This window comes from Peromyscus leucopus, chromosome 19 (assembly GCF_004664715.2).
Source record: "Peromyscus leucopus breed LL Stock chromosome 19, UCI_PerLeu_2.1, whole genome shotgun sequence".
NCBI classification, from domain to species: Eukaryota; Metazoa; Chordata; class Mammalia; order Rodentia; family Cricetidae; genus Peromyscus; species Peromyscus leucopus.
The window spans coordinates 64,718,155-64,731,437 of NC_051079.1; the positions used below are offsets into that span (position 1 = coordinate 64,718,155).

General features: G+C 39.7%; 1 protein-coding gene across 8 annotated transcripts in view; it reads left to right on the forward strand.

Annotated features, from left to right (window-relative positions):
- Positions 1 to 13,283, forward strand: part of Pias2 (protein inhibitor of activated STAT 2) — an 87,204-nt gene that overhangs the window by 33,438 nt on the left and 40,483 nt on the right. For all 8 annotated transcript variants that reach the window (XM_028871962.1, XM_028871963.2, XM_028871967.2 and 5 more), the window contains one exon: positions 4,823 to 4,907. In XM_028871962.1, coding sequence (XP_028727795.1) covers positions 4,823 to 4,907 — 85 coding nt within the window. The remainder of the gene's footprint in view (positions 1 to 4,822; positions 4,908 to 13,283) is intronic.

The following is a 13,283-nucleotide window of genomic DNA, read 5'->3' on the forward strand; positions in this document are numbered from 1 at the left end:
AAACCCTTGTGTGTTTGACACCTGTGCTACATTGATGTTCCATGGGTCTCCGCAGCTCTTGCCTGCTGCTACTTTCTGAAGCTGGCAGCCTATGAAGCTGCTTTTTGTTGTTATTGGTGGCTCTTGGGAATGCCAAGTTTGCAGTCTGCTAGGGATGCTACTTCTTGTGTCCCAAGTTGGGAAAACCTACTCTATTGTTTACTTTTTATTAAACCTTCACCATATAATCCCTCTATTAAACTTTCACCATGTCCCTAGACCTAAATCCTATATCCTACCTTATTATACTAAGTCTTACTTAAGCCTACACAATATCTTTATGCCTAAAGCTTCTTATAAGCTTATATTCTTAAAGAAACTCTATAGGACTATGTTAGCAAATATTCTATGCTAATATATAAACCTACATTTTTATGATTTTATTATTCTTAAAGAAACTATAGGACTACCTTAATAAATCTTCCACCCTAATATATAAACCTACATTTTTTATGATAAAGAAACTCTATAGGACTACGTTAGCAAATATACACTTAGATTTACAACTAGCATGACCATTTACTATGTGTCTTTATATTTACTTATTTATACTTCAGACAAGCTGATACTCTTTTTTTTTTCCCCCCGAGACAGGGTTTCTCTGTGTAGCTTTGCACCTTTCCTGGAACTCACTGTGTAGCCCAGGATGGCCTCGAACTCAGAGATCCGCCTGGCTCTGCCTGCCAAGTGCTGAGATTAAAGGTGGGAGCCACCACTGCCCAGCCAAGCTGATATTCTTGAAGAAACTCTATAGGATTACCTTAGCAAATATACTTATATTCATACAGAAACTCCATAGATTTACTTTACAAGCTTATATTCTATTAAGCAAACTCTCTATAGGGCTACTACTAGCAAATACGTAACTTACCAAACACCTAAAAGAAACTTCTTAACATCTAGAAGAGATTTAAAAAAGATTTCTTAATATCTTGAGGAGATGTTACATCATCTTTCAACTACACAGAGTAACTTTCTTTGGACTTCATTTAGAAAATAGAAAGTAAACTGTTAGTTATCAAACCTAAAAAGAGAATGAGAAGAAAAACCTAAGGGGCATGATGTCTTTCTGAGTGACTTCACTGCCCTTATAGCTAGCTTAGCTCTTTGTTACCTAGCTGCCATTAAAAACACTCTGTGCAGCTCTTAGGCAATATAAGGCATTTTCTCAAAAGAGCCTGTATCTATCTGAAGCTGGTCAAAAGCGGCACAACTCCAAGCTGCTTTCCTTTCCTTTCAGTTTTTCATTGGTATTGACATTCAGTATACTCTCAGACAATTTTCCTCCTTCTTAATTTTTTGAAAGCTGTTCTTTAAGTTTACTATGAGTATCTTTTTTAAGAATGTAAGGTTTATTTTATTTTTTCTATTTTTCTTTATTAAGAAATTTTCTGCTCACTTCACATACCACCCACAGATCCCCCCTCCTCCCTCCTCTCACCCCCAGCCCTCTCTCCCAAGCCCCTCCACATCCCCCCCCCCAAATCAACGTCTCCCATGGGGAGTCAGCAGAGCCCAGCACACTGAGAATAGGCAGGTCCAAGCCCCTTCCCACTGCACCAAGGCTGTGCAAGGCATTGCACCACAGGCACCGGATTCCCAGAAGCCTGCCCATGCACCAGGGACAGATCCCGATCCCCCTGCCTTGGTGCCCCCCAGACAGTTTGAGCCAAATAACTGTCTTCCGTATCCGAAGGGCCTAGTCCAGTCCCATGGGGGCTCCACAGCCACCAGTCCACACTTCATGGGTTTTTAAAATGATATCAATGTTTCTCTGGAATCTTAAACACGACTCAATCTCATAAACTTTTTTCCTTTTAATTATCTCCTGTGAGGCAAGCTGTTCGTTTGCTCTCAGCTTTTTGGGAAGTAAATCTAAGCTTTTTCGCAATGCTTAGAAACTTCATTTTGAGCTGAAAAAAGTTTTTCTGGGCACTATTGTCATTTTTAGCAGAAAAACTACCTTTCCCAGAAAGCCTTTCTCTGAAGTGTCATGCTATTACTACATTTCGCATCATGCCTTTCAAACAAAACTTATTGTGTCTGTTTACAGGGTCGGTGGTTTGTGTTCATACTGAAATCAAGCTTCTGCTTTTTTATCAAGGGAGGTTTTCACTATCCCTAAGCTGGCATTAGGACAGGTACTTCCCTAATGAGACATTTCACCTGGCCCTGTTCCCAAGCAAGTTGCTCCTGTCTGCCCTCAAGCACTCACAGGGAGTTTATTGGCAAAGGTAAAAACCCTTCAGGGCTTCACTCTCTCTCCTCACTGGCTGAGTGAGGGAAACTGAAAGCGCTTGAAACAAAGCTTTTTTCACGAAGGTCTTTTCCCTGCTAGAGAAGAGAGCTTTCCGCCTGGACACTTCTCCGGCCTGGCCTGATGGTGTCCCTGACACTCAGTTTGCTGCTTCCACCTGCACTCTTCCGTCTCTGGCTAAGTTCTCACTGCAGAGGGATTTCTGACTGCTTTTTTTTTTTTTTTTTTTTTTTTTTTTTTTTTTTAAACTGGCCTGAAGAGACAAGAGCTTAGAAGAGAGATTTTTTTTGGAAGTCAAGTCCTGCTTCCCTCATTGCAGGGAGGAGTTTTAAAGCCTCCATTGCTTTCTCACCAGCAGCCGCTCCCCCGTCTTCAGCTTTCTGCCTGCACTTTTTTTGGTAGGCTGTAACTGTAGGGAACTTTTGGCTGCTGCTTTTTCTGGCTTGAAAGAAAGACAGAACTTAGCAGAGAGGTTTTGCCCTGTTTTAAGAGATTTGTTGTTCTTTTTCTTAGAGTGAATCATGGGTGATTTCCTGTACTATCTCCAGGTGATTCTTATTTTTGCACTTACAGAAAGAAAATCTGAGAGAGAAAGTTTTGAAAGGCTTTTAGTACTTTGAGAGGGAGAGAGAGACCACCAAGTTTCCCCAAAATGTCTGTTCTCTAAACTTTGGCTTCAGTGGCTGAGAGGAAACTAATTTTGTTGGTAGTATGTTGTAAAAGTGCTCTCAGGCAGTGCTGGCAGAGCAGAGGGTTTTGTTTCCCGAGTCTGCCTCAGGGATAATTCTTATCCTGTCATTTGTGACCAAAAGCTTCCCACAGGACTCTCCCCCCCACCCCCAAGCTCTTTGATAGATATTTCCTCTGATTCTTCCCAAGATTTTGCATTCATAGCCCCATAGTTAGAAAATTAAAGACCTAGTTTCTCTGTCTTGTACCTTAACATAGTCTACAGTATATGTTCATTTGGTTGCTTGGTTTGTGCTAGGGATTAGGTTTAGGGCCTTGTGTGTTCTAGGCAATCATTATACTTCTGAGCTATAGCTCCTAATGACTTTGTGGTCATTTGTAATCTCATAATATGAGTAATTATATTATATTTGATAGTTAAGAGGTTGTGGATGAATTTAACCATTAACTGAGGAAAGTGGAAACCATAGGAGGAGGAAGGAATGAAAGAGCAAGTAGGAAGTAGGAAGTGGAGAGACTTGCTCTGTTTTTTGTTTGTTTTGTTTTTTTTGTTTTTGTTTTTGTTTTTTGAGACAGGGTTTCTCTGTGTAGCTTTGTGCCTTTCCTGGATCTTGCTCTGTAGACTAGGCTGGCCTCTAACTCCAAAGATCCGCCTGCCTCTGCCTCCCGAGTGCTGGGATCAAAGCGTGCGCCACCACTGCCCCTCAAGACTTGCTTTGTTTTATGTACTGTAATTATCATGTAATGTAAAACTGCTTCATGTGTAGTTTTTCATCTTAAACAGCCTCTCTCTTTTCTCATTTTGGAGATAGTCTGAAAATATATGAATTAGCATTATGACATTTCTGTGAATCATAATTCTGCAATAAAGTGCCCATGCTTTTTACTCAAGGAGATAGTATTTTTCTTGATTTGGTGTGACTGACAAAGAGGGCCTTTTGACATTAGACATTTAGTTATCATCTTGTTCATGATCTGGGATAATTGTAACAATAACATACAGAAATTAGTTTTGCTTTCTATTGGGGAATCTTTCATTATTTTATGGTCTATTCTCCTTCTCTGTTTGTCAGTGGGCTCTGTTATTTTTTGAGACAGGGCCTCTGTAGCACTGAATTCATTGTGTAGACCAGGGTGTCTCTGAACTCATGATCCCCCTGTCTCAGCCTCATGGGTGATAAGATTATGCCAGGCATGTGCCACAATGCCAATAATGAGCATTAGAACATCTTTGAATAATTCATTAGTATTAATGTGTTATAGTTCTTTGTGAAGTTATCAATACACTTCAGCTTTTAATAATGTAGTCAAACAGTATGACTTTACCAGGTAATCCTTTTTAACTAGGTCATCTTTTATAAGCAGTAATTGCTATTTATCAGATTTACCTAAAGTTCTGAAAATTTGGATTTTCTTTGTGTTCTGTGAGTAATTAAATATAAAGCACTAAAATAAAGAAGCAACAAAGAAATATACTGAAAACATGTTTCTTGGATTACATTACTGTGAGGGAGTTTTTCTGATTTTGATGAGGTAGCTGGGAGTGAAATGTCATCTTGAATGGTTTTATTGTATTTTGAGATCATAGTATAGTTAATGTTTTAGAATACTGAATGATTAAGTATTTAAAAGTAAGCTCATTTGGATAACTGTACTCAGAATTGAATATGAATGCAATTTCACACAATACTGGAGTTTAGAGTGTTAAATTTAATCTTGAACATTTCAGGATTTAGAAAACTCTTTCTCAGAAGGTCCTGGTTAAAGAGGAAAAAAAAAGTTCCTGGTTATTTCAGGTGCTTATTTGTTACTGAATAAATTTTTTTCCCTCCTCAGTTCAAAGCAGTATTCAACGGTTTCAAGAGAAGTTTTTTATTTTTGCTTTGACACCTCAGCAAGTTAGAGAGATATGCATATCAAGGTAAGAGGAATATTTCAAATATAATTTTCCTTAAAGGGTATGTGTTTGTCTTCTAGAGTTACCATAACAACATATGATAGACTGGGTGCCTTAAACAGAAACTTATTCTCAAAATTTTGGAGAGTTCTGTCGAAGATTGAGGTATTTATGTGGTTATTCTAAAAGCCTTTTCTTAGGGCTTATACGTTTTTTCTGTGTCACACATAACTTCTTGTTTTCTGTACAGTGCATCTCTTTGTGCAACATGACATTGTTATGACACCATGTCTATTAGCTTAGGGTTTCCTTTAAGAACTTTAACTGCATCTATAAAGGCAGTTACAAATACAGTCACATTGTGGGCTAAGATTTCCATGTATAAACTTTTGGGGCCCACAGTTCAGTCTGTGAAAGTTGGACTATTCCTTTTTTTTTTTTTTTTTTTTAAACTTTTTCTTATACATTTATTTTAGTGTGTGTGGCAAATGCCTTGGTGCATGGTACAGTGTGATGTCAGAGGATATCAGGAATTCAGGAATTAGTTCTCTTTTGTTATGTAGCGTCAGGTATTGCACTCAGATCATCAGGCTTGGCATCGAGCGCCTTTGCCACTGAGCCTTGTTGCCGGGCCCAGTTGGACTATTTCTTAACTAATACAAATATAGTTTGACTAAGATTAGTCAAGTAGTAAAGACTGTATGTTAGAAAAAGTTGAGCTGGGCGTGGTGGCACATGCCTTGGGAGACAGAGGCAGATGGATCTCTATGAGTCTGAGGCCAGCCTGATCTACAAAGTGAGTTCAGGACAGCCAGGGCTCTTACACAGAGAAACCCTGTCTCGAAAAATGAAAACAAAACAAAACAAAAAAAGCAAAAAGTTGCAACCTTTGAATTAAATCTTAAGCATCTTTTAAGTTATTTTTAGTCACATTTACCAGTATATTTTTGTTTGTTTGTTTTTCTGGTGCTTGGAATCAAACACTGAGCCTTTGTGTGTGCTGGGCAAGCCTCCTATCACCCTCAATATTTCAAAGGAGAATTTTATTTCAAATAGGGCAACATAATAAAAGAACTTGTGAAATTTGGGCATCATGGTGTATGCCTGTAATCCTAGTGTTCCAGAGGTAGAGGCAAGAGGATCAGAAATTCAAGGTCAACTCTGGCTACCCAAGATTTTGTTTCACAGTAAAAATGAATTTGATAGCCCAAAGATAAATTAACTATAAATCAACATTTTGAGACTAAATGTGAATAGGATTAATGATTCTTGGATAAGAATAAAAACTGGGCCGGGCGGTGGTGGCACACGCCTTTAATCCCAGCACTTGGGAGGCAGAGGCAGGCGGATCTCTGTGAGTTCGAGGCCAGCCTGGGCTACAGAGTGAGTTCCAAGAAAGGCGCAAAGCTACATAGAGAAACCCTGTCTCGAAAAACCAAAAAAAAAAAAAAAAGAATAAAAACTGGGCTGGGCATGTTAGTGCACGCCTTTAATCCCAACACTCAGGATACAGACTTGTTTTGTGAATTGAAGGCCAACCTGGTTTACATACTGACACCTGTCTTAAAAAGAAAAGTACTAGGCACCTGTCTTAAAAAAGAAAAGTACTGGACAGTTTCATGTTAACTTGACACAGGCTAGAGTCATTTTGGAAGAGGGAACTTCAATTTACCAAACACCTCAACTAGGTTGGCTTAAGGGCAAGCCTGCTGTCTTCCTTAGTGTTCTGTTTCTGTGGTGAAACACCATGACCAAGGCAGCTTATAAAAGGAAGCATTTAGTTGGGGGCTTGTTTATAGTTTCCTTAGTCAGTGATGATCATGGCAGGAAACAGGGAGTCACTGGAGCAAAAACTGATATATAGCCTGATTTGCAGGCAGAGAGGGTTGGGGAGGAAGAGAGGGAGAAGCACAGGGACACTGGGTCTAGCACGGTCTACCTTTTGAAACCTCAAAGGCCACTCCTAGTGACACACCTCCTCCAACAAGGCCACACCTACTCTGACAGCGCCACACCTCCAAATCCCAAGTAGTTCCTCTAACTGGTGACCAAGTATTCAAACAGGAGCCTGTGGGGCTGTTCTCTTTCACACAGCAGCATACTTGCAGTGCATTGTCATCTTTGTTGATTGATTACTGGGATTGATTACTATAAGAAAGCAAGCTGAGTAAGTCAGTAAGCAGCACTTTTCTCTGGCCTCTGAATCACCTCCTCCCTCCAGGTTCTTGCCCTGCTGAGTTCATGCCTTGACTTCCCTCCAGGGTGGAGTGTTGTTACCTAAGAGTCATAAGCTGAAATAAATAAACCCTTTCCTCCCCAGACTGAAATGGTCATTGATAGACTCCAGACCCAGGGTACTGCCTTCTCGAGGGGGTGGCCCAAGAACCCAGACTCCAGTCTATTTGATGCAACAGCAAGAGGTGTTTATTAATGAGGCTGTACAGTCGGGCAAACTCAGCTCCAGAGAGCAAGAGTTGCCTCCTACTGCAGCCCCATGGGGGCTTTTAAAGGAAAAACCCACAAAAGCCATAAGATTACAATTCCCATACAGTTTCGTTTCCCAAGATCATGGTCTGATCACAGAGTGGGTGCAGTCACGTCCGCATGTACATTCTTCCTGAAACCTCAAGGGGGCTATCAGGGTGGGAGTGGAGTTTACACACAGGTCACGGTGGTCCTTCCTGGAACACTTGCAACTATCCCAGTCACAGTTGAGCACATCTCTTAGCAGAAATCTTTTTACATTGTTACATTGTTGTAGGGGTGATTGAGTAGTGGCTGAGTCAGGTTGCCCTTGGAACTAGTTTTCTTTTTAGTTCCTTATTCTCCTGGGGCTTGGGGGGTGTAAGCCTGAAGGGTTAGGGTCTTTCAGTCATGATGTTTATCACTACAGTAGGTACTGTAACTAAGACCACAGACAAATAGAACCACAAAAACCAGAACAGTACAGGGCAAAACTAGCTATGTAGTCACCTTCCCTAGCCTAAATAATAGGAACCCCAAACAGAAGAAAAATTGTTAATCTTGTAAGTTTTGGATAGAGAAGAGGAGGTCCAGTGACATTTAACTTAGGTGAAAAGAAGAAACTCAAAGTCATTTTATTACTCTGCAAAAATCATTTAGGAGGTAAAAAGGGAAAGGAAGTAGTATGTAGCATGATCATTTTCATTTAAAGAGGGAATCATTTTGCAGGTGCTGGAGAGATGGCTCAGTGGTTCAGAGCACTTGCTGCTCTTGCAGAGAATCCAGGTTTGGTTCCTAGTTCTCTCCAGGTTCATAACCATCTGTAATTCCAGTTAGGGTTCTGGTGCCCTCTTCTAGTCTCTGTTGGTACCAGACATGCACACAAACAGTACACTACATAAGCGCAGGCAAAATACTCATAAAAATAAATAATCTTTTCTAAAAGGATAGGCAGTCATTTTTGTTGTTAATACATTATTCATGGCCCTTTTCTTCCTTTTCTGGCACTAGGGCACTCAGACATGACTAAGGAAGTGCTCTACTACTGAACAACAGAGCTCCCATTCAAACTTCCTTCTTACAAGAGTGAGCAGTAATGGATTCTCCACAGGTGCCTTCCCTTGAGGAGATTCTACCAGGTCCAGAACAGATACTACAAGCAGCTAGGATGCTAATCTGAGGGATAGCAAATGAATCTAAGCACACAGAACTCTTTAGTCCATTCACTTTATTCTTTTTTTTTTTTTTTTTTTTTCTCGAGACAGGGTTTCTCTGTGTAGCTTTGCTTCTTTCCTGGAACTCACTTGGTAGCCCAGGCTGGCCTCGAACTCAGAGAGATCCGCCTGGCTCTGCCTCCCGAGTGCTGGGATTAAAGGCGTGCGCCACCACCGCCCGGCTCACTTTATTCTAAATCAAATTTTATCTACACATTTTCTGTTTTCATACTTAACTCCTTTCTGTCTCCGTTCTCTCATTATTCTATCTAGTTCTTTCCATCTTCTTTTCTTTGTTCCCACGCACGCGTGCGCGCGCACACACACACACACACACACACACACACACATATTCATCAACAACTTGTTAGTAAAAACTACAAAGTAAACTCTCAGGGACAAGCATTCTGACAAAGGGTCACACTTGGCAAAGACTTGGTCAGCTCATTTGGTGACTGACAACAGCTGTAGGTTGTAAAAAGTTCTGGCTATTTCTCTTTTTTTGGTTTTTGAGACAGGGTTTCTCTGTGTAGCTTTGCGCCTTTCCTGGATCTCACTCTGTAGACCAGGCTGGCCTTGAACTCACAGAGATCTGCCTGCCTCTGCCTCCCGAGTGCTGGGATTAAAGGCGTGCACCACCACCGCCTGACCTGGCTATCTCTTAAAGGGATAGATAGCTTCAAGGGTACAAAGGGAAGAAATTAAACCAATGAGAGATTTAAGGAAAAGGCAAAGAATACATGTACTATTTTATGTGATTAATAATATCCAGTCATGTTTGGTCAGTTAGCATCCTTTTTCTGTTAATCACCTGAATTTCAGGACCTATACATAACTAGTCTACTGAACCTAAAATCTTTATTAAAAGCTGGTGTAGAAATAAATACAAAGTGTTAATTGTTTTTTGAATCAGAGTAGGGAGGTGCTAGTGGAGGAAGCTTAGGGCAACATAGGTGCTATTGATCTCTTGAAGGACTGATATACGCCAAAGCCAGACACCTGCACTATCACTTCTAGTTGGCTATAATTCTTCTGAGGGGTTTTGATCCAACAAGGCCAGGCACCTGCAATTCCGCGCTGTGAAGTTCTACGAGGACACTTGGCCAATTTTGCCTTGTCAGTGGCTAAGGATGGAGAATAAGACCTCTAAGTGTCTACAGTCCAAATGGAACAATAGATCTAGTATGAAGCATATTTTAGTATGTTTGTATTCATAAAAATTGTACAATTAAATAAGAAACCATCTTCTAGACTATCCACAATTATGTGTGCCCATAAGATTGAGATGTAATCATGAGATTACATGTACACATTACATGGAAATGCATGGTAAATGGGGAGATATTATAGCTGCTATCGCACAAGAAGTTTACAACAAGAAACAGCCAGTTCATTCAAAAGGCAGTAATTCTATAACACTTTGCGTGATAGTTTCCTCCAACAGAACCTTGGTTCTGATAGGCTGACCTAATGAGCCCTAGTTGTCCCCTGCTGTATACGCTCATGGTCTTCTGCTACCAGCAGCTCTCAATGAAGGATTAGATAACCGAGGGTATTGTAGGTTAAATTATGTCCTGGGACTATAGTGAGAAGTAGAGGGAAGATTTGAAATCAAATGAGAGTTCTTCTTTTTTAACCTTTTCTTTAAGGATATTTCTTTGAGATGTTAACATGAGTTTTTTTTAAAAGAGAAAGGATAGAAAGTAACTTTGGGAAATTCTGTTCTTAACATATGTATTTATAGAAGTATATTTCAATCTTTATCATGTAAATGTGCATTGTCAAGCTTCTAAATGAGTATATCCAGATTATGCATCTTGAAATTTTTGACCTCCTAACATTTGAAAGTATGTAGAATGTGAGGAAAAGACTCTGAGACACAACTTTAGATTTGATGATTAATCATACTGTTCTTATTAAAATTACATATCTTTTGTTGTTTGTTTTTTTTGGATTTTCAAGACAGGATTTCTCTGTGTAACAGTCTTGGCCATTCTGGAACTCTATAGACCATACTGGCCCCAAACTCAAACAGACCTACCTGCATCAGCCTCCCAAGTGCTAGGACTAAAGGTGTGTGCCACCACTGCCCGGCAAAATTGTATACCTTAAAAAAAAAGTCAAGATTTTATAATCTGTAAGGTTTGAGGTTCTACGGGGTAATGTTTATATAAATAAACTGGTTTGTAGTAGTCTTGGGATATTTCTAAGCAAACAAAGAAATAAGTAAATTATATGTTATATAAAAATGTATCATTAATCTCTTATCTAGTGGTAAATCCTTGCTTAAGGTCAACACTAAGTGATTGCTAGGTACAAGGCGAGATATGAAATGACATAATCACGTTCCACAACTGGTTGTGGTCTTGTTTTGTTGTTGTTGTTTGCTTTTTTTTTTGTTGTTTGTTTGTTTTTTGAGACAGGGTTTCTCTGTGTAGCTTTGCGCCTTTCCTGGAACTCGCTTTGTAGACCAGGCTGGCCTCGAACTCACAGAGATCCACCTGTCTCTGCCTCCCAGGTGCTGGGATTAAAGGCGTGCTGCGTCACCACCGCCCTGCTTGCTTTGTTTTTTGAGCCACAGTTTTCCCCATGTAGCCCTGGCTGTCCTGGAATGCTCTATGTAGATCAGGCTGTTCTTAGTCATAAATCCACCTGCCTCTGCCCCCTAAATGGGATTAAAGGCGGATTGCAGTCTTGGTAATGAGCCAGATTATTTAAATAAAATGTCCATTGACACTGCAAAGTGTTATAATAAAAAAAAACAATTAGTTATGTCAAATCAGTTGCTGTGAGGAGATAGGAGATCACTGTTAATCTTGGTGTCTTGGAAAGCTTTAATGAGTTAATAAGTGTGTGTGTGTGTGTGTGTGTGTGTGTGTGTGTGTGTGTGTGTGTGTGTATGCGCGCACGTGTGCGCCTGAACGTGCACAGTTGTAAGTTGTTCCAAGCTACTTGAGCTATCTCTCTAGCCCCCAGTGACCATGTAATCTTCAAATCTGTTTTTTTTTTCTTCTTCTCCCTTTGGTGTTTAAAAACCTGTGCTGTAGGACTTTGTCAAATTCCTATGTTGTCACCTGACAGCACCTCTTACCTGCTCTTTTTCTCTTTCTTTCTTGGCTGGGGCATGGCTTCTCATCTCTTCCTCTTCTGTAGCAGCTGCACACTTTCTGCCTCTCTGGGCTCACCTCTTAGCATTTGTCTTTCAGATCGTTTTCCCCAACCTATCAAAGTTCTGATCTGTATCTCTGGTTGAGAATCCCTGCACTCAGGAAGGAATCACTAAACAGAAGTAGAATTACTCTTGTACAATCCTGGGTTCTAATTGGATTGTCGCAAGTAACTTGAATTTTGAAGACAAATTAGATTTCATTTTTTTTTTTCCTGTAGGAATTGTCACATTTTATTTTGGTTGTATCTGCTAGCATGAATCTTTAAGTAAAGTACCATGTTCCATTTATCTGTGAAGCTCCAGAGGCCAGATTGCATTGTTTGACTTGAATAAGTGAAACATTTTAATGCTTTGTTGAAGAAATGCTTAGAAGGGGTCAGTATTATAGAGGATATTGGAATATTTTGAAGAAATGCTTGAGGATGTAGAAATTTTTAAGGATGTAGGCTCTTGGAAGAAAGGGAAGCAGCAGGAACAGAAGAGACATCTGCTTATACTCCTTGTGCCCCTCTTAAACCCAGGCATTTGAGTGACTGTGTTTAATCAACACAGTAACTTGATGAAGTAGTTGTATTCATTTTCTGTCTTTAAACACACAAAGAAACTAAACATAGAAAAGTTGCCTGATTCGCCCAAGGTCAGAAAACTTGGGATTAGAGAGTTTAAGTTAGTTACTACTGTGCCTTCCTTCCAGAGAACTATAAAATAAGAAATAGGAAGGAAGCTGAAGGCTAAAGTTGCTTTTTCAGGTTTCTCAAGATAGTTCTACACTGTAATATTTTTCCTGGTACAGTCCAACACTTAGAATAATGGCTAAGAGTGATACTTCATTTTTTTTTAATATCAGATTTTATATATTGAATTTAAAAAGTGTTTTTTTGAGATAGGGTGTCATGTAGGCCCAGGCTGGCTCCAAAGTTGATGGTTAGCTAAGGATAACCTTATATTCCTGATCTTCATACGTCTGTGCTGGGATTTCAGGCATACACTACCATGTGGCTGGCTGGTTTTTTTTTTTTTTTTGCCAACTTGACATAAGGTAGAATCATCTGAGAGGAGGGAACCTTAATTGAGACTATGCCTCCGTAAGATTGGGCTATGGGTAGGAGTGTAAGGCATTTTCTTAATTAATGGCACTCTTCCCTGGCCTGCATCAGCTCCTGCATGCAGGCTCCTGTGTTATGTATATTATGTATCCTGTGATCACTGAGCCATTTCTCTAGCCCTTGGAAGTCTTGTGAAAATGCACTCTGCATGTTTAATCACCTAAAAACAAACAAACAACAAACAAACAAACCGTTCTTAGTGTAGACTCCATTCTGAGACTAAATATTCCAGAAATAATAAAAGATTGTATGTCTATAGTTTCATACATGGTTATGAAGTTACACTTATTATCATGTTCAAACTATAGGTACTAGTTATAATTCTGTTAGAATTGCCTGTATAGCTCAGAATCTATGAGACTAGACTCAAACCAATAAGAATGACCTGATGAATGAATGTTTCTATTAAACAAAAAAGTCTCTAAATGATTAGAATGTTCGATCAAGG